Source organism: Melanerpes formicivorus, unplaced genomic scaffold (assembly GCF_026170545.1).
Source record: "Melanerpes formicivorus ecotype bairdi unplaced genomic scaffold, bMelFor1.0.p_v2 SCAF_45, whole genome shotgun sequence".
NCBI lineage: Eukaryota > Metazoa > Chordata > Aves > Piciformes > Picidae > Melanerpes > Melanerpes formicivorus.
This window is the reverse complement of record NW_027142397.1, coordinates 1201301-1226853: the sequence shown is the minus strand read 5'-3', so window position 1 is coordinate 1226853 and position 25553 is coordinate 1201301. Positions and strand designations below refer to the sequence as shown.

At 60.5% G+C, this 25553-nt stretch overlaps 1 protein-coding gene across 1 annotated transcript in view; it reads left to right on the top strand.

The window, feature by feature from the left end:
- The window catches only part of MAN1C1 (mannosidase alpha class 1C member 1), a 65889-nt gene extending 41611 nt beyond the window's left edge, over positions 1 to 24278 (top strand). The window contains exons 4-13 of the mRNA XM_068159046.1: positions 2117 to 2232; positions 2549 to 2629; positions 4640 to 4734; positions 10668 to 10791; positions 13466 to 13559; positions 17934 to 18049; positions 18846 to 19065; positions 20907 to 21079; positions 21657 to 21772; positions 22250 to 24278. Of these exons, the coding sequence (XP_068015147.1) occupies positions 2117 to 2232; positions 2549 to 2629; positions 4640 to 4734; positions 10668 to 10791; positions 13466 to 13559; positions 17934 to 18049; positions 18846 to 19065; positions 20907 to 21079; positions 21657 to 21772; positions 22250 to 22367 (1253 nt within the window). The 3' untranslated portion in view covers positions 22368 to 24278. The remainder of the gene's footprint in view (positions 1 to 2116; positions 2233 to 2548; positions 2630 to 4639; positions 4735 to 10667; positions 10792 to 13465; positions 13560 to 17933; positions 18050 to 18845; positions 19066 to 20906; positions 21080 to 21656; positions 21773 to 22249) is intronic.
- The last annotated feature ends 1275 nt before the right edge of the window (positions 24279 to 25553 follow it).

Here is a 25553-nt window from a genome sequence, read left to right as displayed (position 1 = left end):
TGCTCTCTGGCTCTCCTTGCTCAGAGCTCACCTCCTCATGAGGGTTGATGAAGGCAGCTCTGGCTGCAGTGATGCTTTCCATGGCCACTTCAGGGACACAAAGCCACACACACATCAGCTCAGCTGCTCTGGAGAGCCTCCCAGCCGATCTTGTGGCTGCTTGACTTCCATCTCTTGCACTCCTGGAGATAGCTCCACTGAAGTGAGCATCTCCCCAGCCTGCAGGAGCAGCTGGATTTCCAGAGGCTGCCTCTGCTGCCTTCTTCCCTTCCCTTCCCTTTGCCAGGCCCTGCTTCTGATGCAGACAGCATCCCCCAGCCAGCAGTGTGCAGCTGAGCAGTGGAGGCCTGCCTGGGTTTTTCATTAGGGCAGTGATGTGCTGCCTGCCTGCCTGGGAGGTGGCAGAGCTGCAATCTTCTGGCATCACCAACATGAGGCAGGAAGCCTCCACGGGAGGCTGAGGGCAGGGATGAGCCCTGCAGGAGGGGATGGATCTGAGCACAGGAGGGTAGGGGGTGGAAGGGACCCCCAAAGGTCACCAAGTCCAACCCCACTTCCCCTCCAGGGCAGGGTTGTGCTGTGCATCACACACAGTCCCTTGGCTTGGGAAGGACCAAAGCCTGGAGGGTCCTGAGCCAGGCCTCACCTCTGCCTCCCCCCTCTGCTGTAGCTCCCCCACAGTGCACCCAGCTGGGTTTGGCTCTCTTGGGCAGAACCAGCACTGAAGGTCTCAGTGAAGGGCCAGGGCCCTCTGAGCATGCAAGAGAAGCCTGGGAGGGCTGAGGGAATTGGGAGTCCTCGTTCAAAGGCTGCTGGTGAGCAGAGGGAAGCTGCCAGGGAGAGCCCTGGGCGGGAGCAGGGGGTGAGCTGCGGTGGCTGGAGGGGAGAGGGAGGTGGCAGGGACAGAGCTGCCACAAGCAGAAGCAAAACCTGAGCCCCATCCAAGCATCCCTGCTGCCAGAGACTGCAGGAGGGCTGGCTGGCAGGGGGTGGGTGGTAGGGCTGGCTGCAGCTGAGCAGTGGGCAGGGGGAGGGCTGCACATGCAGCTTGCTGGTGGCAGCTCCGTGCCCGTGTCCCACATCAGAGGGGGCTGGCTGGTGAGGGCTCCCAGCTGGGGTGCTCCACGTGAGGCTCTCTGCTTGCTGAGCTGCTCAGAGCCTTTGTCATGGCAGCACAAAGGAGGCTGAGTCACAAGGTGCTTCTCACAGTTTGCTTTCCCATGCCAGGGATTAATTTGGGGAACCCTCAGAGAAGCTCAGCCCCAGGGCTGGGAGCAGCTCTGGTTTCTTTTCACCTGGAGTGCTCCAAGGCTCCCTGGGTGGTGCTCCTGGCACAGCACTCCAGCTCAGGCTGTCTCCAGGCAAGTTCTGCTCCCATCTGCAGCCCTGGGTGCAGGGCACAGCTGGCATCTGCCTCCTCTGCAGGTGCCCCCTGGCCATCTGCTGGGAGGGGGCCTGTCCCTCAGGTCACCCACTCTGCCCAGGGGGTCAGGGAGGTCTCCCTGCTGCCAGCTGAGGCTCTGCCCTGTAGCTGTGCTGGCAGGGGGCAGCCGTGGGGCATTGGCATGGTGCAGGAGTGCTTGGTGCCCCAGACTGCAAACACTGCCAGGGCAGAGTGAGCTGAGTGCTGCCTTGGGTGCTCTTGCACACCAGCAGTGACTCCCCTCCCTGGGGAGAGGCTCCTGCTTGTGACAGGGCTAGAACCAGACTGAGTTTAGGTTCAGAGCTGAGTCAAGATCAGGGCTGGCACTGCCTGGGACCACTTTGGCTGAGCCAAGGCTGGGAGGCAAGGCCAAGGCTGGGAGGCAAGGCCAAGGCTGGGAGGCAAGGCCAAGGCTTGCAGTCCTGGCTGGTGGCTTCAGGTGTGGGCCTGGAGCTGTTCCTTGGGGGCTTCCTTCCAGGAGAGGCAGACCTGCCACACTTCAGCCTCTCCAGGGCAGCCCTGCTGGTCCTGTTGGAAGATCTCAGCCTGGACCATGGCCAGTTGGGATCCCACCCAAAGAGCCCCAGAGCTGAGACTGGAAGCTGCTGCCTGTCCCAGCTCCTGCAGAGCGACTCAGAGCCCAGCCAGAGCGCAGGGCTGGGGCTTCAGCACCTCCTCCTCTCTGCCGTGCAGGAGGCCTTCGAGGAGCCACGGTGGTGGATGCCTTGGACACTCTGTACATCATGGAACTGGAGGAGGAATTCCAAGAAGCAAAGAAGTGGGTGGAGGAGAGCTTCGACTTGAACGTGGTGAGTCAGCTGCTGGGAGTGCCCTGGCATGCCCAGCTGTGCCCCCAGACTGTGCCCAGTGCTGCTCACCATCCCTCAGGGAGGGGAACAGTGGAGCCTGGGGGGCTGGGGGGAGAGAAGAAACCACCCAGCTCTGCTTTTCTGCGGGGTCACATCCTCAGCTGGTGACCAAGGGGCAGCCTGGCTGCTTCCCTCCCCTTCAGGCTGCCCCTGCAGGGCACTGTGAGACCTTAGCCCCCAGGCTGTGGGCGGGGGCAGGGGCCTGGGGTGGCTGCCTGCAGCTGCAGCCCTGCAGCAGAGCCTTTGTGTGTTGCAGAACGGCGAAGCCTCCCTCTTCGAGGTGAACATTCGCTACGTCGGGGGACTGCTGGCTGCCTACTACCTGACTGGAGAGGAGGTTGGTTGGAGCCTGTGGCTCACAGTCACCCAGAAGGAGCTGAGAGGGTTTCCCACCACCTTTTCCCTCAGCAGCAGGCTGAGCCTAGCAGTTCTGGCTGCTGAGATGCCAACAGTGTTCCTTTCCTCCCCTGCACCTCCCCTGCACAGCTCCTGTGCAGAGGGCATCTCTCCTGTGGGCACTTCTAGCAGCCTTGGGCTGGCCACAGTGCTCCCTGCTGGAATGCCACCGGCAGTGATCTTTGCTCCTTTGTGTCCCAAACACACCAAGATTCCTCCAGCATCCCTCCAGATCCTGCCTCTCACTGTGGGGGGCAGCTGGTTCGTGGTGAGCACTGCAGGCTCCACCTGGACACTCCCTGCAGCAGCAGCTGCCCACAGACAGTGCCCTGGGGTACAGGCAAAGCAGGTGGCAGACTGCCAGGGCAGGGGACCTGTATCCTCCCAAGTTGTGACAAAGCTCCAGAGACTGTCCCCTTGCCCTGGGGCTGTGTGCTGCGTGTCCCAGTTCTGCCCCAGCGTGGTCAGGCAGCCATTCCCCGAGGGTGCTGCCAGCCCCCAGGCTGAAGCAGGAGACTTTTGCTTCCACTTCTGTCTCTCCAGCCTGGCCTCTGCCAGGGCTTAATGCCCTAATCTGTTGGATAATGTGGCAGGGCTGGAATTTTACAGCTGGCTGCAGAGAGATGAAGAGATTATTCCCTTGCCCTGGAAGTCTTAGGCAAGCAGAAACTGATTGAAGGGGGAGGTTAGTGAGTGGAGGAGCTGGAAGAGTGGCTCTTGAATGAGAGCTCAGCTCTGCTGCTATGCCCTGAGTGTGCCTGGGTGCTGTCCTCTGGGAAGTGTCTCATCCCTGCAGGGTGACAGCACTGAGCCATGCAGGCACAGGAGCTGCTCTCTCACTTTTAAATGACTTCCAGGAGTGGCTTCTGCTGTGAATTCCCTCCAGGGAAAGCTCTCAAAGACTCAGTGCCCAGACTCAGGGCCTGTCTCAGTCACAGCTTCCACAGGCTTCAGATCAGCAGAGCAAAAAAGGAACCCCAGTAAGCCCTGGAGCTGCAGCAGTGACCTCTTGCAGCGCAGTCGGCAGCGGTGCTCAGCAGCCAGGGCAGTGCCTGCCACAGGCCCAGGCAAACAGCAGGTCCCTGCCTCTCCCTTTCCCTCCCCAACCAAACCTCTCTCTCCTGTGAGTGCACCAAAGGTCTGCAGGCCCACAGGAGAGCTCAGGTTTCCCCAGTGCTGTGTTTTTAGAGCAATAGATCCCTGCTTGCTGGGCCCTGGTGTGCCAGGCTGGGCTGGGAGAGGGGGGCTAGAGGTAAAAGGCTTCTGCTTGATCTCCTAAGTCACTTACAGGCTTCCCTTCACCAGGACTAATCTCTGGAGCAAAGCTTAGTGCTTGTATCAGTTTGTCCCAGAATGATTGTGCAGGGTGGCTCTGTGCTGCAAGCCTGCAGAAGCTGTGGTTTGATTTGGAAGCCCCAAAGCTGAGGCATCCCAAGTGGAAAAGGAGCAGCGGAGCCACGGAGCCCCAGATCCCCCTGCAAGGAGCTGTCAGCAAGAGCTTGGTCCCTGGGCCTGGCAACAGGAGGTGACACAAACTGTTGAGACTCTCCCAGGGCTTCACCCTAGCAGGAGCTCTTTGGATTTTCACTCAGTTGTTTCCCCTCCTGTGCCCTCTGCCACCCTGGGCGAAGGGAAGAATCTGTCCCCAGAGGGTCACCGTGGGAGCAGTTCAGACCTGCTGAGGGCATTCTGAGCTCTGCAGCTGTGGCTGCTGTCCTGCAGGCTGAGGGGCTGGGGGGCACTTGGCACTGGTGTGGGGGTTCAGAGGACATTCATCAGGAGCTTGGGTTCAGGTCTGTGAGGCGGTGGCCCAGGGGCAGCAGCACACCCGAGGCAGCAGGGCTGAGGTTTGCTAAGGGTGAGCTTGAAACCCTGGGTCTGAAAGGAGCCAGCGAGCCCCAGAGTCACAGGCAGTGCAGCAAATATTTATCTCCTCTTCTTCTTTTAACAGGTGTTCAAGAGTAAAGCTCTGGAGCTGGGAGAGAAACTTCTGCCAGCTTTTAACACCCCCACTGGCATCCCACGCGGCGTCATAAACCTGGGCAGGCAAGAGACGAGGCCTTAGCAGCTTCTTTCTGTTACTGAGGGTTTGTAAACCAGAGCAGGAGCCAGGCAGCAGCAGCAGCAGCTCCTCACAGGTGCCCCCTTCTAGTGCAGCTTCTCCCAGGTCATTCCTTTTGCCAGCTCAGAGCCAGGAGGTGCCCTGGCAGAGCGCAGGTGCCTCGAGTCAGCCCCAGCTCTGCCTCCTCACCGTGGGGCCAGCTGCGAGCTTCTTCCTCTACCTCTTGGCAGGGCTCCCTGCTGCAAACCCATTTCCCTGCCTCTCACTTGCTTGGGAAGGTTGTTTGTAGTCTGCAGAGAGCCTGTGGTGCTCTCTGGATTTTTGCAGTGTGCCCAGCTAGGTGCTTGTGAGCTTGGCCAGGCTGCTCGGTAGGAGGAACTGGGGAAGGAGCTGGAAGGGCCTGGCTGAGAGCTTTGCTGCCAGGAAGGGAGCTGTGTGCTCCTGGTGGTCTCCCTGCTGGCAGTGCTCAGCCAGGTGTGAATCCTGCCCTCAGAGCCACGTTTGATGTCAGGGAGGTGGTTTGCTGCTGCTGGAAGGGAGCTGAGTTAAGCACCTCGCCGAAGGGCTCTCGGCAAGCAGAGGCAGACCTGGAGCTGGGCTGCCAGCCCCTGCTGCCTGCTGGCAGAGTGCTCCCTGCTGGGGTCCCTCCAAAAGAATCCCCCAGGGGAAGAGGCTGCACCAGAGGGAGCAGCAAAGGTGGCTTAACAAAAGCCTCTCATCCTCAGAGCAGCAGCCATGGAAATCACTGTTCCTCCCTTCCCAACCCTGCTCCTGGCTCCTGGCTCCTGGCTGGGTGAGGTGCAAGGCTTGGCCCCCACTGATCCTTTGCTCAGGTGGTGAGACCCGGAGGCAGCAGCAGGGCTTTCATTGTCTCTCTCCAGAAGGAGACATTCTGCTTCCTGTGCAGCTGATAAAGGCTGAGCACAGCTCTAACCTTTCACAGAAATGCCAAAGCCTTCCCCTGCCCTTTGTGAAGACAATCAGAGCTGCTCTGCCTGCCCAGGCATTCCCCACATGGCTTGCTGATGACCATGACTAAGAGCAAAGGAAATCAAAACAGCACCGAGCCCACAGTCCAGAGCCCCTGTTGCTGCCTTGAGCTCTCCCTTCAGGGCCATCAGACTGCTGTGAGGGCTCAGAGCCTTGAGCAGCAAGGATGAAGAGAGCAAAATCTGTGGTCTGCCCACTGCAGGAATGTGATGAAGAGGCAGAGGGGAAGGGGAAGGGGAAGGGAGTTGCTCAGTGTGAGACAGAGAGGAGCAGGGGCAGGCTGAAAGCACACTGACCCAGATGGCAGGGTCAGGGCAAAGCTCAGAGGGCTTTGCAAGGAGTTCTCTGCTTTGCAAGGATGTGCTAATTCCACAGAGCCCTCAGCAAACCCAGAGGAGGAGATCTGGCAGCAGCTGCAGGCTTCTGCTGGTAGAGGCTTGGGGGTGTGGGTCAAGAATGGCACTCAGCAGGGTGAATGAAACACCCAGGAGCTGGCATCGAGGCAGAGCTGCAGGCCCCAGCACAAAGGCACCCACCCCACCCCCCAGCTCCTCCCACAGCCTGCTGGCTTCAGCTCTTCCTCTCACCTCATCCCACCTCTTCCTCTTCTGTGCCCCCTCTGCTGCTCTGCTTCCCCAGGGCCTTTTGGTTGCACAGCACTGGATCCTACCCCACACAGCCTCCACTGCCATCCTGCTGCCTGCCAGCTCCAGCAGCACACTGACTTCTCAGCCTGCTGCTCAGTGCTCTCTGCCTGCACCTTCCACTGCCACCTCTCTCCTCATGCCTCCTCTCCCAGGCTCCTGGGCCCTGCTTTCCTTCACACCTCCCTTAAACCCCCTGCACCCCCAGGTTTTCCCTTGGGTCTCCATCAGGGCAGGAGGTGCTGCAGCCTTGTTCAGTGCCCTGGGTCTCCATCAGGGCAGGAGGTGCTGCAGCCATGCTCAGTGCCCTGGGTCTCCATCAGGGCAGGAGGTGCTGCAGCCATGCTCAGTGCCCTGGGTCTCCATCAGGGCAGGAGGTGCTGCAGCCTTGCTCAGTGCCCTGGGTCTCCATCAGAGGAGGAGGTGCTGCAGCCTTGCTCAGTGCCCTGGGTCTCCATCAGAGGAGGAGTGCTGCAGCCTTGCTCAGTGCCCTGGGTCTCCATCAGGGGAGGAGATGCTGCAGCCATGCTCAGTGCCCTGGGTCTCCATCAGGGGAGGAGGTGCTGCAGCCATGCTCAGTGCCCTGGGTCTCCATCAGGGGAGGAGGTGCTGCAGCCATGCTCAGTGCCCTGGGTCTCCATCAGGGCAGGAGGTGCTGCAGCCTTGCTCAGTGCCCTGGGTCTCCATCAGAGGAGGAGGTGCTGCAGCCTTGCTCAGTGCCCTGGGTCTCCATCAGAGGAGGAGTGCTGCAGCCTTGCTCAGTGCCCTGGGTCTCCATCAGGGGAGGAGATGCTGCAGCCACTTTCAGTCCCTGCTTGCACTGGGCAGTGTTGAAGGAAGCTTCACTTACCTGGGGGACAGAGATGGCTCTGGGCACTTCCCTTTGCCCTGAAGCCCAAGGTGCTTTGCCCAGCAGTGTCCCCTGAGGTGTTCCAGGCCGTGGCAGCTGTGCAGCCCCAGCCTGTGCAGCCTGTGATGCTGACAAAGTTTCCCTGCAGGGGGTCATTGCAGGCTGCTCTTTAACCCAGGGACACGTTGCAGACATCCTCTGTTTCCTCCACACCTCCTCTGCTTGAGTTCCCTGTGGTTTGTAAGCCAGGGCTTGGGTTGCCAGCAGCCTTGGACCTTGCAGGCAGTGCCTGGCTGCGTGCTTGGGGCAGGAGGTCCCCTGGGGAGGGTTGTGTCAGCTGCCCTGAGCCCAGCCTGGCTGCTGTCACCACAAGCTCAGCTCCATTTGGCTGCCTGCAGGCACCCCTGAGGCGAGGGAGGAGCTCAGCAGTTGGTGTCTGGGAGATGCTGTTGTCAGAGGGTCCCCTCAGGGCAGTGAAAAAAGGCAAAGTGATGGAGTCCTGATGGACCTGAGAACCCCCTGGGATCGTTCTGCAGAGCCAGCCCAGGGCCAGCTGCTGCCAGCCTTGGCAGCTCTGCCCAGTGCCAGGTTAGTGCCACACCGACCTGCCCCTTCCTGCCGGCTCAGGGGGATCCCTGCCCTGGAGAGCCGATGTTATCGGGGTCCCCAGTTGAGCTGCACTCAGGGTTTCAAGTGGGAAGCTGCAGGGGCAGCGTCCTGGCAGTGCCTGAGCCGCTGGGAGCAGCCTGGGGACGTGGCTGAGCTGAGAGCTCTGTCTGCAGGCAGAACAAACAGCTCCGGAGCTCAGAGGCTTCGCTGGGGAGCAGCACAGGGAGGAGAAACTTCTTTCCTCTTCTCTCCCTTCCCCCCGCGGCAAGCTCTTCAGCTTCAGCCTCCTGTAAGCAGCAGAAGCCTTCTGCTGCTGCCAGCCCAGCTGCCAGGCGCCATCTAGCGCTGTGCCCCCGCTGCCAGCCTGCTGCCTCTGCACCCGCACCCCAGCAGCGCTGCCAGCCTGCTCCCTCTGCACCCGCACCCCAGCAGCGCTGCCAGCCTGCTCCCTCTGCACCCGCACCCCAGCAGCGCTGCCAGCCTGCTCCCTGCAGCGCTGCCAGCCTGCTGCCTCTGCACCCGCACCCCAGCAGCGCTGCCAGCCTGCTGCCTCTGCACCCGCACCCCAGCAGCGCTGCCAGCCTGCTCCCTGCAGCGCTGCCAGCCTGCTGCCTCTGCACCCGCACCCCAGCAGCGCTGCCAGCCTGCTCCCTGCAGCGCTGCCAGCCTGCTGCCTCTGCACCCGCACCCCAGCAGCGCTGCCAGCCTGCTGCCTCTGCACCCGCACCCCAGCAGCGCTGCCAGCCTGCTCCCTGCAGCGCTGCCAGCCTGCTGCCTCTGCACCCGCACCCCAGCAGCGCTGCCAGCCTGCTCCCTGCAGCGCTGCCAGCCTGCTCCCTCTGCACCCACACCCCAGCAGCGCTGCCAGCCTGCTCCCTCTGCACCTGCACCCTGCAGCGCTGCCAGCCTGCTCCCTCTGCACCCGCACCCCAGCAGCGCTGCCAGCCTGCTCCCTGCAGCGCTGCCAGCCTGCTGCCTCTGCACCCGCACCCCAGCAGCGCTGCCAGCCTGCTCCCTCTGCACCTGCACCCCAGCAGCGCTGCCAGCCTGCTGCCTCTGCACCCGCACCCCAGCAGCGCTGCCAGCCTGCTCCCTCTGCACCTGCACCCTGCAGCGCTGCCAGCCTGCTCCCTCTGCACCCGCACCCCAGCAGCGCTGCCAGCCTGCTCCCTGCAGCGCTGCCAGCCTGCTCCCTCTGCACCCACACCCCAGCAGCGCTGCCAGCCTGCTCCCTCTGCACCTGCTCCCTGCAGCGCTGCCAGCCTGCTCCCTGCAGCGCTGCCAGCCTGCTCCCTCTGCACCCGCACCCCAGCAGTGCTGCCAGCCTGCTCCCTCTGCACCTGCACCCCAGCAGCGCTGCCAGCCTGCTGCCTCTGCACCCACACCCCAGCAGCGCTGCCAGCCTGCTCCCTGCAGCGCTGCCAGCCTGCTCCCTCTGCACCTGCACCCTGCAGCGCTGCCAGCCTACTCCCTGCAGCGCTGCCAGCCTGCTCCCTCTGCACCCGCACCCCAGCAGCGCTGCCAGCCTGCTCCCTCTGCACCCGCACCCCAGCAGCACTGCCAGCCTGCTCCCTCTGCACCCGCTCCCTGCAGCGCTGCCAGCCTGCTCCCTCTGCACCTGCACCCTGCAGCGCTGCCAGCCTGCTCCCTGCAGCGCTGCCAGCCTGCTGCCTCTGCACCCGCACCCCAGCAGCGCTGCCAGCCTGCTGCCTCTGCACCCGCACCCCTGCAGCGCTGCCAGCCTGCTGCCTCTGCACCCGCACCCCAGCAGCGCTGCCAGCCTGCTCCCTCTGCACCCGCACCCCAGCAGCGCTGCCAGCCTGCTGCCTCTGCACCTGCACCCCAGCAGCGCTGCCAGCCTGCTCCCTCTGCACCTGCACCCCAGCAGCGCTGCCAGCCTGCTGCCTCTGCACCTGCACCCCAGCAGCGCTGCCAGCCTGCTCCCTCTGCACCTGCACCCCAGCAGCGCTGCCAGCCTGCTCCCTCTGCACCTGCACCCCAGCAGCGCTGCCAGCCTGCTGCCTCTGCACCCGCACCCCAGCAGCGCTGCCAGCCTGCTGCCTCTGCACCTGCACCCCAGCAGCGCTGCCAGCCCGCAGCCTCCCCGCTGCTGGGCTTTGGCCTGGCAACCTTTGCCACTCTGACACCACACAGGAGGAGGGGGCAGGGTCCTGGCTTGCTGGAGTGGGATACCAGAGAGGAGGAGGCTGAGGGAGATGGGAGCCGGGGGGGGTTGGGCTCTTCTGCCCTGGAATAAGTGATGGGGTGAGAGGGAGATGGCCTCAGCTTGCCCCAGGGGAGGTTCAGGTTGGACATTAGGAAGTAATCCCTCACTGGAAGGGTTCTCCAAGCCTGGCCCAGGCTGCCCAGGGAGGAGGCTGAGTCCCCATCCCTGGAGGTGTCTCGAAGGGGCAGAGCTGTGGTGCTGAGGGCCAGGGCTTAAGTGTTTGGTTAACAGCAAGTGGCTGAATGTCAAAGCAAAGCCAAGGCTGAGGCTGTCAGTGCCTGGGAGAGCCTCTGTCCTCCCATGCCCTGTGGCCAGTTTGTCTCCTGGCAGTGCAGGGTTAACTTTCAGGCTGGATGATCTCTAAAGCCTCTTCCAACCCAAGCAATTCTGTGGCCCTGTGGCTGCTCTCCCACGGAAGCTGCCCTTCCCCAGCCTGTGTGCCCCATCCCAGACATCCCTTGGCAAAGAACTGCCCCTGGGAGAGTCCTCACCACCTCTCTGATGCCCTTTGCATGGCCCCTGGTGTGCACTGCTGGGGGAGCTGAGGCTCTGGCTGTGGTTTGCTGGCACTGAAGGTTGCCTTTTCTCTCCCTGCAGCGGCATGAGCTGGAGCTGGGGCTGGGCATCGGCTGGAAGCAGCATTTTGGCAGAGTTTGGCACCTTGCACTTGGAGTTCCTGCACCTCTCAGAGCTCTCTGGCAACCCAGTGTTTGCAGACAAGGCAAGTCCTGCTCCCCCCTGCTGCTGGGCTCGGTGCTGGAGCACAGCAGCCACCAGGGGCTGCCTGCCGCAGGCTCAGCCTGCCCCCCGGCACAGCTCACCGCAGCAGGAACCTTCAGAGGGGGGCAGGGAGTCGGGAACCAGAACCTGGCAGAGGTCAGGAGGCCTCAGAGCATCCTGGGCAGCAGCTGCCCTTGGAGATCCTTCCACACCAGTGGGCCCTGGTGGCTGCAAGGTGAGGAGGAGCTTCTGCTCCTTCCCCTGCCTCTCCATCACCTGCAGCCACCAGGGAGGAGCTTCTGCTCCTTCCCCTGCCTCTCCATCACCTGCAGCCACCAGGGAGGCTGAGATGTTCGTCCCTGTGTCTCAGCCCTGTATCAAAGAGTTGAGTCAGACAAGGACAAGGGCCCAGGGTGAAAGCATCAGGCTGGGTGCAGGCTGCAGAGCTAATTGTTTAATGCTGAGATCCTAATAGCAGAGCCTTGTTCTTGCAGACCTTTTTTTTCCCCCCTCTGAGCAGGTATTAAATGTTCTGCTCCAGCCAGCAAGGTTTCTGCTGAGGTCTTCCTCGTGCAGGCAGGGCCCTGACAGCTGACAGATTGGATTCCTTTTGTAGGACTTGTAGCTGAAGAAAAAACTCTGTTAATATTAGCCATTACCCTGAGCTTTTGGCTTGGGCTTTCTTCCCTTTCCACAAGTGCTCTTGCAGTGCCTGTGAGAGCAACTTAATGAATCTATGCTGCTAGGTACCAGCAAGCCATTAGCTTCTGCTGCACAGCCCTCCAGAACCAGCTTGGAGGGAGACAAATTGTTCCAGTGAGAGTCCAAACTGCTCCCCTGAGCCCAGAGGGAAGGGGGCCTGGGCCAGGGCCCTCCACAGTGGGGTGAAAGCAGACAGTGGGGCTGGGGCTGGCAGTGAAAAGCTCCAAGTGGTGCTCTCCCAGGGTCATCCCAGTGCAAGCCTGGCAGGTGTGAAATAAAGACAAGAATCTGAAGGAGAGATGAGAAGGAGAAGGGAGCAGCCAGGAGGGCAAAATGGAGACTAGGATGGAGAGTGTGGAAGCAAAAGGGGGGGAGAGGAGGGAGCAGGAGAGAAAAACAGAGGGTGAAGGAAATGTAGGGAGCCAGGAAACTCTGCAGGGAAGACAAAGGAAGCCTGGTGATGGGAAGTGGAGGAGACAAGCTGGAGATTCCTGAGGGTAGTGATAGTGACAAATAGCTGAGAGGAAGAGGGGAGCTGAGAGGAGACCAGCAGAGGGAACGTGGTGTGGAGGGGAAATGTGTGCAGAGGAAGTGGAGGGCAGGCAGGGGGGCAGCTGAGCACTGAGGACAAAGGGGCAGGAGGATGCTCTGTGAAGAAGGAGAGCTGCACCCAGGGTGCAGGCTCAGGCTGGGGCATTCTGCATCCAGAGGAGGCCAGGAAAACAAGTAGGGGTCTGGAGCACCTCTGCTGGGACAGGCTGAGCAAGCTGGGGCTGTGCAGCCTGGGGAGGAGAAGGCTCCAGGGAGCTCTTAGAGCAGCCTCCCAGTCCCTGCAGGGGCTCCAAGCAGGCTGCAGAGGGACTGCTCCCAGAGGCCTGCAGGGCCAGGCCCAGGGGCACTGGTTTGGGATGAGAGCAGAGCAGACTGAGATTGGATGTGAGGAACAAGTTCTGCCCCAGGAGGCTGCTGGAGCACTGCAGCAGGCTGCCCAGGGAGGGGGCTGAGTCCCATCCCTAGAGATACTCAAAGTCAGGCTCAAGAAGGCTGTGAGCAAGCTGCTGTGGTGGAGATGCAGGGGGGGTGGACAGGATGACCTTGGGAGCTCCCTTCCAGCCCAGCCCATGCTGTGACTCTGGGCCAGGCTCTGTCAGCACAACCTTGTTTTCCTCTTTGCCTCCTAAGCCCATGGAGGGCTAAGGGCAGAACCTTTCTAACTGTCCTCTCCTGAGCTGACTGTGCCCCACCAAAACCTGCCTCACATCCATCCTAGCACCCTCTGAGGGGCAAGGTGGAGGCTGCTGTGGACCCAGGCAGCCCAGCCCGTGGGAAGCCTCTCAGAGGAGCAGCTCAGCTCATGGACTTCCAGCCTGGGACTTGGGCAATGTTCGGAAGGCTGAAGTCCATCTGTGGCTTTTGCTCCAAGATGTCACTGATGTGCTGAACCCCAGGAGATATGATGCAGCCTGAGAACTTCCTTGGAAGCCCCAGCTGGAGCCTGGAGCCAGCTTTGGGGAGCACAAACTGTCCCACTCTGTAAAAGCTTTGGAGTGTGAAGCTGCTCTGGAGGGCAGGATCCAATCTTCAGGCTGCATCCCACTGAACTTCCTCCCTTCTGGGGAAGGCCTCCTGGACAGGCTGGGGCAGAAAGCAAGGCAGGGATTAGAGAGTGAGTGTGGCTGCTCTGGCTTGCTGGAGGAGCTGCCTGTTGTTGCCATTCCAGCCCCCAGCTCATCCTGGAGAGTGACCACACAGTGAACTGAAGGCCTGGGTGAGTCACTCAGCCCTCTGCCACTCCTTGCCCTCTGGACCATGGCAAAAGCAATCCCCCTCCTCCCTCTTCCCTTTCCATCCAGGATCCCAGCCCTCAGAGGCTGCTGTGCCTGCTCAGCCAGCACTGCTGAGCCCCAGGGACAGAGCAGAGCCCTGGGCTCCTGCAGCTGAGTAACTTACTGCTTGTGTCTCCTCTCCCCTAGGTGATGAACATCCGGAAGGTCCTGAACAGGGTCGAGAAGCCTCAGGGCCTCTACCCCAACTTCCTCAGCCCTGTGACAGGGAACTGGGTGCAGCGTAAGTACCCCTGGGCTGAGGGGGGCCCTGGGCTGAGGGGGGCCCTGGGCTGAGGGTGCTCCTGGGCTGAGGGTGCCCCTGGGCTGAGGGGGTCCCTGTGCTGAGGGTGCTCCTGTGCTGAGGGTGCCCCTGGGCTGAGGGTGCCCCTGGGCTGAGGATGCCCCTGGGCTGAGGGTGCCCCTGGGCTGAGGGTGCTCCTGTGCTGAAGGTACCACTGTGCTCAGAGCCCTGCTTGGAGCATTCCCCTCTCACCATCAGTCTTTGGGAAGCAGCAGCAGCAGCAGCTGCCAGAGCAGCCAGCCAGGGCCCTGTCTTGTCAGGCAGTTATCCATGTGATTAGATAATGCAGCCTGCTTTGTGAGATGCAATACAGTAATTGTAGACTTCTTCCCTCAGCCTCCTTCCCCAGCTGAGTGTCTCAGCTGCAGAGAGCAGCAGAGCCTCCCTGGCAGAGGGGAGGATAATGGCACATGGTTCATCACACAGAGATTAGAAAGCAGCACATCTCTCTTCAGACCTCATCCTGCAGTCATCACATAGCCCAGAGACCTGCCTGGGAGCTGGGCAGGGAGCCTCTGGGCAGGGGCCTGTGAGGTTTCCTTCCAGTGTGCTGCAGCCAGTAAGGAAGGGCCTGGAGAGGCAGAGGGCTTGCAGAGCTCCTGGTGCCCCGAGGAGCCAGGGCTGTGCTCTGTGTGCAGCCATGGCCCTGCTACCATGGCAGGGCTGCAGCAGCTTGTGCCAGAAGGGTGAGCCAGGCATGTTCTGAGCCCAGCACTGAGGACATGAGGCAGTGTCGTGGTTTGACCCCAGCTGGCAGTAAGCTCCACACTTGTTCACTTCTTCCCCCACAGTGGGATGGAGGAGAGAAGCAGAAGGGTAAAAGTGAGGAGACTCCTGGGCTGAGATAAATCAGAGCTTTGAGGGCTTAGCTCTCCTTAACTTGCTGCTCTGTTAGGGATTTGCTTGTTCTGGCAAGGCAGAGCTGCTGGATTTGGTGTTTCTCTCTCAAAGGAAGAAGCCTTTCCTTGCAGAAGCTGCTTTGAACCTGTCAGTGGATTACATTTGTAGTGTCTGAGCAGTTTGCTCTGAGGTGCTGCATTACCTCATGCCCCCTTGGCTCACTGCTCCATTTGCTCATCCAGACCTTTCCAACTCCTGCATCCACAGCTCTGACTGTAGCTGGCAGGCAGCTGCATGGCTGCTGTCGTCTGGGCCTGTCAGAGAGCTCTGGCTGTGAGCACTCCCTGCCCTTCAGCTGCCATTTCAGCCCCTCTCATGCTGCTCCACAGGCCTTGGCTCGAGAGGTGTCCCAGCAGAGCACCTCAGGGGGTTGCAGTTGCCCCAACAGTGCCACGAGGGAGGGCAAAAGGTTTCTGTGCTTGTCCCATGAGTTGCTCTTCCAAGTTCCTCAGCCCCTCTGTGAGCAGCTCAGCTTCCCCTCTGCAGAGCTGCTGTGATGTGTTCCACTTGCAAAACTCACCTCCCACCCCCTCCCACGGCCCTGGGGTGCTGCAGCCACACTGCACCTTGGGCCAGCCCCAGGCATGGGTTGTGCCTGGTCACTGCTGCTGAGGGGAGGAGAAGTGGCTGTGTGATGCCCTAAGTGATGGCTGCAGCATCCCTGGGAGAGGGGAGGGCTGTGCCCTTCATTCAGGTGGTTAAGGCACCCAGCTGGGTGCTCAGATTTGCCTCTTCTGCCACTAATTGAATTCTATTTATGTCTGCAAGTTCTACTTCATCATGCTGACCTGCTCCCACCCCTGCTGACAGGCAGAGGAGCCTGTTGCTGCTTCTTGGAGCTCATTAAAAGTAGCCTCTGATGAATTGTTGTGGGCTGGGCTGGTTTGTGGCAGAGGGTTGGAGATAACCTCTCCCCCAGGCTTCCACCTCAGGGGGCAGCTCCTGGCGCAGGCTGTGTGCTGCTCATGAGGTGACCTTCTGCTCTGAGTCCCTGCTCCAGGGAGGGAACCAAGTGACCAACCTCTCCTGCATCTCCAGTTCAGGATGAGAGACAGCTTGGGACCAAAGCAGGGAGGCAGCTGCAGCCTGCAGCCCCAGGGCTGTTCCCTGTGGGTGCTGCCAGGCTCTGGTTTTCCCTCCTGCTCATGAAAGCTCTTAGCAGGAAGCTGATTTGGGTTTGGGTTTGGTTTTTACCCTTGGAATTGCTGTGGTTTGCTTGAAAGCTGCACCTCTGACCTGGCTGAAGCAGCAGATCTGCTCAGTGGAGAGGCAGTGCTGTGCCCCTCCTGAGTGCAGCTGCTACCTGCAGGCAATGAGAGTGCAGTCCCCCGCTGCAGGGAGAGCTTTGTTTGTGCACAGTGCCTGGGAGGCAAAGGCTGGCAGAGCTGATGCCATCTGGAAAGCAATTAGGTAGCAGAGCTGCTGCTTTGGTGAGTTGTGAATGACACACTCAGGATCACAGAGCTGCTCTGTGGAGGCAGGCTGTGCAGCCACTGCTGGCAAATAGTCTCTGCCCTTGCCCTGTGTTTTGTTTATCCCCCCTCACCCCTCCCCAGGTCCCTGTGCCTAATCTCCTTGTTTTGCTATGGATTATTCCATGGATCGTTGGACAGGGCTGGATCAGGGCTGGGTGCTCCTCAGGGCAGGGACACGCAGGGCTCTTGATCTCCTCTCTTGGCAGGATTTAGGCTAAGCCTCAGGACTGGATGGATGTGAAAGGGGAAATAAAAATGTGAGCAGCCAGCTCTGGGGCCCTGCTGCTGCCTCTGCTTCCATGCAAGGAGGCTGAGTGCAGGGAGGCTGTGTGCAGCCAGGCTATGGGCAGGGAGGCTGAGTGCAGGGAGGCTGTGTGCAGCCAGGCTATGGGCAGGGAGGCTGAGTGCAGGGAGGCTGTGTGCAGGGAGGCTGAGTGCAGGGAGGCTGAGTGCAGGGAGGCTGTGTGCAGGGAGGCTGAGTGCAGGGAGGCTGAGTGCAGGGAGGCTGTGTGCAGGGAGGCTGAGTGCAGGGAGGCTGAGTGCAGGGAGGCTGTGTGCAGGGAGGCTGAGTGCAGGGAGGCTGTGTGCAGCCAGGCTGTGTGCAGGGAGGCTGTGTGCAGCCAGGCTGTGTGCAGGGAGGCTGTGTGCAGCCAGGCTGTGTGCAGGGAGGCTGTGTGCAGCCAGGCTGTGTGCAGGGAGGCTGTGTGCAGCCAGGCTGTGTGCAGGGAGATTGTGTGCAGCCAGGCTGAGTGCAGGGAGGCTGTGTGCAGCCAGGCTGTGTGCAGGGAGGCTTTGTGAGGATGTGTGCATTCAGGCTGTGTGAGGCTGTGTGCATCCAGGCTGTGTGCAGGGAGGCTGTGTGAGGCTGTGTGCAGGGAGGCTGTGTGAGGCTGTGTGCATTCAGGCTGTGTGCAGGGAGGCTGCATGCAGGGAGGCTGTGTGCAGGGAGGCTGTGTGCAGCAGCCAGGCTGTGTGAGGCTGTGTGCAGGGAGGCTGTGTGCAGGGAGGCTGTGTGCAGCAGCCAGGCTGTGTGAGGCTGCATGCAGGGAGGCTGTGTGCAGGGAGGCTGTGTGCAGCAGCCAGGCTGTGTGAGGCTGCATGCAGGGAGGCTGAGTGCAGGCACAGGGCTGGGGCAGCTGCCAGGGAGGCTCCAGGCCCCAGAGGGCAGTTTGTCTTGCTCTGCTGCAGCAGGGGGGGGACTTGGCTGCTGGAAAGAACAAAAATGCTGCTTCTTTATCCCCCCCCACCCTGTGGTATAGCTTGGAGCTATGAATGCATCCAGCAGCTCCCCCCAGGCAGGAGCCTGCAGCTGTCATGCCCATTCCACAGTGCAATCCTTCAGCATCCTCCTCTGCAGGAAGGTCACAGCACTGTGCTCTGAGCAGGCAGCCCTGGGAACCCGAGTGCTGCAGAGGAAAACATTCAGTGTGCAGCCTTGTGTCTGACTTTATCATTTTAATACACCAACAACCCCAGCCTCCCCCGGGGGACATGAGCCAGGAATACAAATAACAGGATGGGAAGGTCCCTGCAGCAGCTCTGTGTGATGCAGGCTGTGTCCTCCCTTTTCCTGAGGCAGGGAGGCAGCACCCAGGGGGGCAGGGAGCCTCTGGAGCCTGCCCTGGCTTTGGGAGCGGTGCTGATGGCTTCACCAACAGGAAGCACCTTCCAGGTGCAGGATAAAGCAGGGCTGCAAAATAAGAGCTCTGAACAGTTTGGGGCAGGGCCACTGATGCTTGGAGCATTTTAGTCCTGATTACACTTTCCACCTCTCTTCCCTTCTGAAAAGGAACTGCTGCAGGCTCTCCCCAGGACGCTGGGAGGAGGCAGGGGAGCAGAAGGGCCTGGACTGGGCCGTGGCTGTTTGCCCTTTGTAAAGCAGCTGCTGAGTGCAGAGCATGAACCTGAAGCTGTTCTCTTTCTGGCCTCCCCACTGCAGATCATGTCTCCATTGGGGGGCTTGGGGACAGCTTCTACGAGTATCTGATCAAGTCCTGGCTGATGTCGGACAGGAAGGACTCGGAAGCCAAGAGGATGTACGACGAGGCGCTGGAGGCAAGCAGCAGGCTGGGCTGGGGGGGAGGGGGCTGGGGGGGGTTTCTGGGGGGGTTTCTGGGGGGGTTTCTGGGGGGGTGCACATTGTTCAGCAGAATATTTCAGGGAAAAGGGTCTTAGATTGAGAGGTTCATAGAATGGGTTGGGTTGGAAGGGACCTTAAAGCTCAGCCAGTTCCAACCCCCCCTGCTGTGGGCAGGGACACCTCCACCAGCCCAGGCTGCTCAGGGCCTCATCCAGCCTGGCCCTGAACACCTCCAGGGAGGGCACAGCCACAGCCTCCCTGGGCAGCCTGTGCCAGGCTCTCCCCACCCTCACTCTCAAGAATTTCTTCCTAATCTCCAGCCTCAATCTCCTCTCCTCAAGCTTCAGACCATTGCCTCTCACTCCCAGCCCTTGTCACAAGTCCCTCCCCAGCTCTCCTGCAGCCTCTTCAGGTACTGGAAAGCTGCTCTAAGGTTTCCCTGGAGCCTTCTCCAGGCTGAACAGCCCCAGCTCTCCCAGCCTGTGCCCACAGGGGAGGTTCTCCAGCCCTCTGATCATCTTTGTGGTCACTTCTGGAGCCTCTCCAGCAGCTCCAGGTCCTTCTTGTGCTGGGGGCACCAGAAGTGGAGGCAGTGCTGCAGGTGGGGGCTGAGCAGAGCGGTGCAGGGGGGCAGAATCCCCTCCCTGCTCCTGCTGACCTTTGAGTTTCCTTGATACTCACTCCTGCCCACTAAGTATCTTGCAGTGCCTGGTAGGTAACTTACTCTTGCTGCCCACTGAGCACCTTCACAGCCTGTTCCCATCCCTTCAGGCAATAGAGAAGCACTTGGTCAGGAAGTCTGCTGGAGGCCTGACCTACATTGCCGAATGGAGGGGTGGCATCCTGGACCACAAAATGGGGCACCTGGCTTGCTTCTCTGGGGGCATGATAGCACTGGGAGCTAAGCAGGCTGGAGAGGAGAGGAAGCAACACTACATGAAGCTGGCAGCAGAGATAACAAACACCTGCCACGAGTCCTACGCACGCTCAGGTACAGCTGGGGGCTGCAGGGGCGGGGAGGGGGCACCCACGGCCCCCAGCTGCGTGTGGCAGAGCTCTGCAGCAGGGGCTCTGTGCTGCAGCAGCATCTGCATCCCTCTGGGGGGCTTTCAGGCCTCTTTCCCTGGGCTGCCTGAAGAGAAAGCAGCATGGCTTAGGCAGGGGGCAGCTGGGGCAGGTGTGAGCTCCTGTGCACAGCTGGGGAGTGAACCCAGAGCTGGAGCCCTGCCCCAGCAGCAGGCTGGCCTGAGTCTGGCCCTTCCCAGCCCTTTGCAGGCCAGAAGGGAGGTTGTACAGAGACTAACTGCAAGGTGTCCCACTCCATGGAGCAGAGCAGCTGGTCCACAGCTGTGTGCTGTCAGCTGTAGCTACCCTCAGAAACCCTTCACCCTCACCTAGATGGCATCCAGACACAGCTCAGAGGAGTGGCAGTGGGCACAGCTGATGCAGTGTGTGGAGCTGCCCCTAGCTGGACACCAGCTGCACAGCTCAGAGTGGCAGTGGGCACAGCTGATGCAGTGTGTGGAGCTGTCCCTGGCTGGACACCAGCTGCACAGCTCAGAGTGGCAGTGGGCACAGTGATGCAGTGTGTGGAGCTGCCCCTAGCTGGACACCAGCTGCACAGCTCAGAGTGGCAGTGGGCACAGCTCATGCTGCAGTGTGTGGAGCTGTCCCTGGCTGGACACCAGCTGCACAGCTCAGAGTGGCAGTGGGCACAGCTCATGCTGCAGTGTGTGGAGCTGCCCCTGGCTGGACACCAGCTGCACAGCTCAGAGTGGCAGTGGGCACAGCTGATGCAGTGTGTGGAGCTGCCCCTAGCTGGACACCAGCTGCACAGCTCAGAGTGGCAGTGGGCACAGCTCATGCTGCAGTGTGTGGAGCTGTCCCTGGCTGGACACCAGCTGCACAGCTCAGAGTGGCAGTGGGCACAGCTCATGCTGCAGTGTGTGGAGCTGCCCCTGGCTGGACACCAGCTGCACAGCTCAGAGTGGCAGTGGGCACAGCTGATGCAGTGTGTGGAGCTGTCCCTAGCTGGACACCAGCTGCACAGCTCAGAGTGGCAGTGGGCACAGCTCATGCTGCAGTGTGTGGAGCTGCCCCTGGCTGGACACCAGCTGCACAGCTCAGAGTGGCAGTGGGCACAGCTCATGCTGCAGTGTGTGGAGCTGTCCCTAGCTGGACACCAGCTGCACAGATCAGAGGAGTGGCAGAGGGCACAGCTGATGCTGCAGTGTGTGGAGCTGTCCCTAGCTGGACACCAGCTGCACAGCTCAGAGTGGCAGTGGGCACAGCTGATGCTGCAGTGTGTGGAGCTGTCCCTGGCTGGACACCAGCTGCACAGCTCAGAGTGGCAGTGGGCACAGCTGATGCAGTGTGTGGAGCTGTCCCTGGCTGGACACCAGCTGCACAGCTCAGAGTGGCAGTGGGCACAGCTGATGCTGCAGTGTGTGGAGCTGTCCCTAGCTGGACACCAGCTGCACAGCTCAGAGTGGCAGTGGGCACAGCTCATGCAGTGTGTGGAGCTGTCCCTAGCTGGACACCAGCTGCACAGCTCAGAGTGGCAGTGGGCACAGCTCATGCAGTGTGTGGAGCTGTCCCTAGCTGGACACCAGCTGCACAGCTCAGAGTGGCAGTGGGCACAGCTCATGCTGCAGTGTGTGGAGCTGTCCCTGGCTGGACACCAGCTGTGAGGCTGATCCAATAGCCAGGTCTGAGTGATCTCACCTCAGACAGGAGCCTGAGTTAAATGCTGGCATGAAAGCAGCACAACAGCACCTGGAGAGCTCTGCTGTGTCCCCCAGCTGCTCACTGCCTGCCTGTGGCTTTGTCTAGACACCAAACTGGGCCCTGAAGCCTTTCGCTTCGACGCCGGCAGTGAAGCCATGGCAACCAGGCTCAGCGAGCGCTACTACATCCTGCGGCCCGAGGTGGTGGAGAGCTACATGTACCTGTGGAGGCTGACACACGACCCCAAGTACAGGCAGTGGGGCTGGGAGGTGGTCAAGGTAAGGCTGCTGGAGTCTTGGGAAACTCTTCCCCGTGGTCATTAACAGAGCAGGAATGATTTGTGTTCAGAGAGGCAGGAATGCAGCCTGGGGCAGCTGTGGTGTGGGCAGCAGGAGCAGGGCAGGGGCTGCCCCCCGGGCTGGGCACTGCTGAGGCCACACTGGGATCAGTTCTGGGCCCTCACTCCAAGAAGGACTTTGAGGGCTGGAGCAGGTCCAGAGAAGGGCAATGAAGCTGGGAAGGGTCTGGAGAGCAGGGCTGGGGAGGAGCAGCTGAGGGAGCTGGGGGTGTGCAGCCTGGAGGAGGCTGAGGGAGACCTCCTTGCTCTCTGCAGCTCCCTGAGAGGAGGCTGGAGCCAGCTGGGGGTTGGGCTCCCTACTATCAAGTGATAGAACAAGAGGAAGTGGCCTCAGATTGCACCAGGGGAGGTTTAGGTTGGGCATCAGAAGGAACTTCTTCCCTGAAAGGGTTCTCAAAGCCTGGGCCAGGCTGCCCAGGAGGTGGCTGCATCCCTGTCCCTGGAGGTGTTTCAGAGGGGCAGGGCTGTGCTGCTGAGGCTTCTCTTCCTTTTGCCAGGCCCTGGAAAAGCACTGCAGAGTAGAAGCTGGCTTCTCTGGCATCCGAGATGTTTACAGCACAACCCCAACCCATGACAACATGCAACAGAGCTTTTTCCTTGCAGAGACTTTGAAGTAAGTAGAGAGGCCTGGAGCAGCTCTGTGAGGAGCAAAGGCTGAGAGCCCTGGGGCTGAGAGCCTGCAGAGGAGCAGCCCCAGAGGGGAGCTGAGCAATGCTCAGTGAGAGCTAAAGGCAAGAGCTGGGGGGCAAGAGGCTGGGGGGCAAGAGGCTGGGGCCAGGCTCTGCTCAGTGGTGCCCAGGGAGAGGCCAAGGGGCACAAAGGGAACAGAAGGAGAAACTTCTTTGTTGTGAGGCTGCTGGGGGCCTGGAGCAGGCTGCCCAGAGAGGCTGTGGAGAGCTTCCAACCCCCCCTGGGCACTGTGCCCCTGGGCAGGCTGCTGTGGGAGCCCTGCTGCAGCAGGGGGCTGGGCTGGGTGAGCTGCAGAGATCTCCTCCAGCCTGCACCACGCTGGGATTCTGTGCTTGGAGTCCCAGCTGAGCTTCCTTTAATCTGCCTTTGCCCCCATCCTCTCCCCACCCCCTGGCTGCAGGTACCTCTATCTCCTGTTCTGTGAGGATGATGTGCTGTCCCTGGACGACTGGGTGTTCAACACAGAGGCTCACCCCCTGCCAGTCAACCACACAGACTGGAAGGGCAGCGTGCAGTAGGAGGCCTGCCTGGGGTCCTGCCACTCCTTCCCTTCCAAGGGATTCCTCTGCTTCCCAAAATGGTATTTTGGGGGCACCACTCCAATTCTGGACAGTATTCCATTGGGAAGAGGAAACCACCATGTAAGCACCTTCTTTTCCTCTGTGAGGAGCTCTACTAGCCTGGTCATGAGGGATGTTTCTTCTGGGCCATACTGTCCACAGTCCACAGACATTCCTTTATACAGAGAATTTCTATGAAGCCCACTGGTTGCTTTTGGTTTGCCTCCTCGTGGCCAAAGCACTGGGAGTTTGCCATAAAATAGACTTCCCAGACACCTCCCTTTGGTTTTCTGTTTGATTCTTGCCTTTCTTACACTCTTGGGTTTCTGATGCACAGCTCTCCATGTGCTGGGCTTGCCAGGGGGGCAGCAGTCCGGGCTGCTCAGGAAGGACAGGGCAGGAGGATGAGGAAGAGGAGTTGGCCTTTGTGTGAGGGAGCAGCTGGAGTGCACCCCCCACTGCCTGGGGATGGATGAGGAGCTGACAGAGCTCATGGGTTAGGATTAAATGAGGACAGGTAAAGGGACCAGGGAGGAGAAGAGGCCCAGGCCCTCTGCAGCCAGCTAGCAGCAGCCTCAGGTTTGAATTTGCAGGCCCTGGTCTTTGGGGGGGGGTTCAGCCACCTTGCTGCCTGCTGGAAGGACAACACAGCAGGGCATAAGGAATCCTGGAGGTTCCTTGGCTGGACTGATGGGAACAGCCTCCTCCAAGGGACTGAGGAGCCAACAGAGAGGTGCTCTGCTGCACCTCATGCTCACCAGCAAGCAGGAGCTTCTTGGGGATGTAACAGAGATCAAAGGCAGCTTTGCCTGCAGTGATGATGAGAGGGGCAGTTCAGGAGCCTCAGGACAAGAGTGAAAAGCAAGCTCTCAGACCTGGGCTCCAGGAGCACAAACTTTGGGCTCTCCAAGGATCTGCTTGGAAGAGTCCTGTGGGATAAGACCCTGGAGGGGAGAGCAGCCTGAGCACCCCAGGAGTCAATACTGGGCCCAGACCTGTTTGAGATCTCCACTGCTGATCTGGATGGTGGGGCAGGAGGTGCCCTGAGCAGGCTGGCTGGTGACCCAGCAAAGAAAGCAAATGGTCTGCTGGGCTGCATTAGGCCAAGAATCGCCAGCAGGCCAAGGGAGGCTGTCCTGTGCCTCTGCTCAGCACTGTGAGGCCACATCTGCAGTGCTGGGTCCAGTCCTGGGCTTCTCAGTACAGGAGAGACAGGGAACTGCTGGAGAGAGTCCACCAAGGGGCCATGGAGATCTTGAAGGGACTGAAACATCTCTGCTGGGAGGACAGACTGAGAGACCTAAGACTGGTCAGACTGGAGGAGACTCAGGGGGGATCTTGTTGATGTCCACAAACCCCTGGAGGGAGGTGGACAGAGCCAGGCTCTTGCTGGGATGATGCCCAGGGACAGGAGCAGAGGCTGGGCACAAAGTGGGGCACAGGAGAGGCCCTCTGAGCATCAGGAAACACTTTTTGACTCTGCAGGGGGCCAGGCACTGGCACAGGTTACCCAAGGAGGCTCTGGAGGCTCTGTCCATGTTGACACTCAAAAGCTGCCAGGACACAGCCCTGGGCAACTCTCCCTGGAGCTGGCCCAGATGGAGCCCAGAGGTCTCTCAGCCCTTCTGTGGTGTCCAAGTGGTAACTGAATCAAAAGCTCTCTGCAAAGTTCTTGAGCCTGCTGTGGTTTTAGATCCTCCTTCTGTGCTCTCAGCTCACACCTAGCAGACAGCAGCTCTCATCTCGCCTCCCTTGCTGGGGTTTGTGTTTTTCTACTTTGATTTGGAGCTAAATGTTATGAGTCACTTGTAATAATTTCACTGCTGTAATAGATCTGTGAAACAGAATAAAAGCCTTGGGAAATAAAAAGCATGTCTGGGCTGCCTCTCTTTCAGAGCCACCTGTCCAAGACCTGTTACATCATGCTTGGAATCACTAGGTGACAATGCTGATTGATTTCAAGACTGTTGCACAATAGCTGCTGATTTCCAGAGCCAGCCAGGCAGCGTCTGGGCAGCAGCTCCCTGCAGCTGCCTGCTCCCCAGCTGCTGTGCTTTCCACTCGATGGCTTGCTTTCTCCAGCAAGGAATAAACACTCCCCAGCCAAGCTCACTCTCCAGGACACCTTGGGTTTGGCATGAAGTACCTGAAAGAGAAGGGCAAATGGAAGCCAGGCTCTTCCCCAGCTCCAGCCACCGAGCTGGCAGCTGAGCCCCCCGGGGCTGCAGGCAGTGTGCAAGGACGTCCCCGCAGCACTGCTGCCCTGCTGCAGGCTCTGCTCTGGGCTCAGCAGCTCTGCCCCATTGCCCTGCCCCACACAGGCACTGCTCTGGGCTCAGCAGCTCTGCCCCATTGCCCTGCCCTGCTGCAGGCACTGCTCTGGGCTCAGCAGCTCTGCCCCATTGCCCTGCCCTGCTGCAGGCACTGCTCTGGGCTCAGCAGCTCTGGGCTCAGCAGCTCTGCCCCATTGCCCTGCCCTGCTGCAGGCACTGCTCTGGGCTCAGCAGCTCTGGGCTCAGCAGCTCTGCCCCATTGCCCTGCCCCGCTGCAGGCACTGCTCTGGGCTCAGCAGCTCTGCCCCATTGCCCTGCCCTGCTGCAGGCACTGCTCTGGGCTCAGCAGCTCTGCCCCATTGCCCTGCCCCGCTGCAGGCACTGCTCTGGGCTCAGCAGCTCTGCCCCATTGCCCTGCCCTCTGCTCACAGCCAAGCTGTGTGGCCCTCAGTGATGGGACAGTGGTGATCTGGGAGAGGACACAAACCCAGCAGGTTCCACCTCAACTTCTTTAGTGAGAGGCTGCTGGAAGCCTGGAGCAGGCTGCCCAGAGAGATCCTGGAGTCTCCTGCTCTGGAGATTTCAGGAGCTGTCTGGATGAGTGCCTGTGTGGGCTGCCCAGAGAGGTTGTGGAGTCTCCTCTGGAGACTCTGCAGCCCCACCTGGATGTGCTCCTGTGTGCCCTGCCCTGGGTGACCCTGTTGTGGCAGGGGGGTTGGACTGGCTGATCTCCAGGGGTCCCTCCCAGCCCCTGCCACGCTCTGGTCCTGTGCTGTTTGTTCATTCTCTGGAGGTTTGGTTCATGCAGCAGCCTGGGGAGATCAAACTGCTTTGGGGCAGGCTGTGAGAAGCAAAACTGTGTCTCTGAATT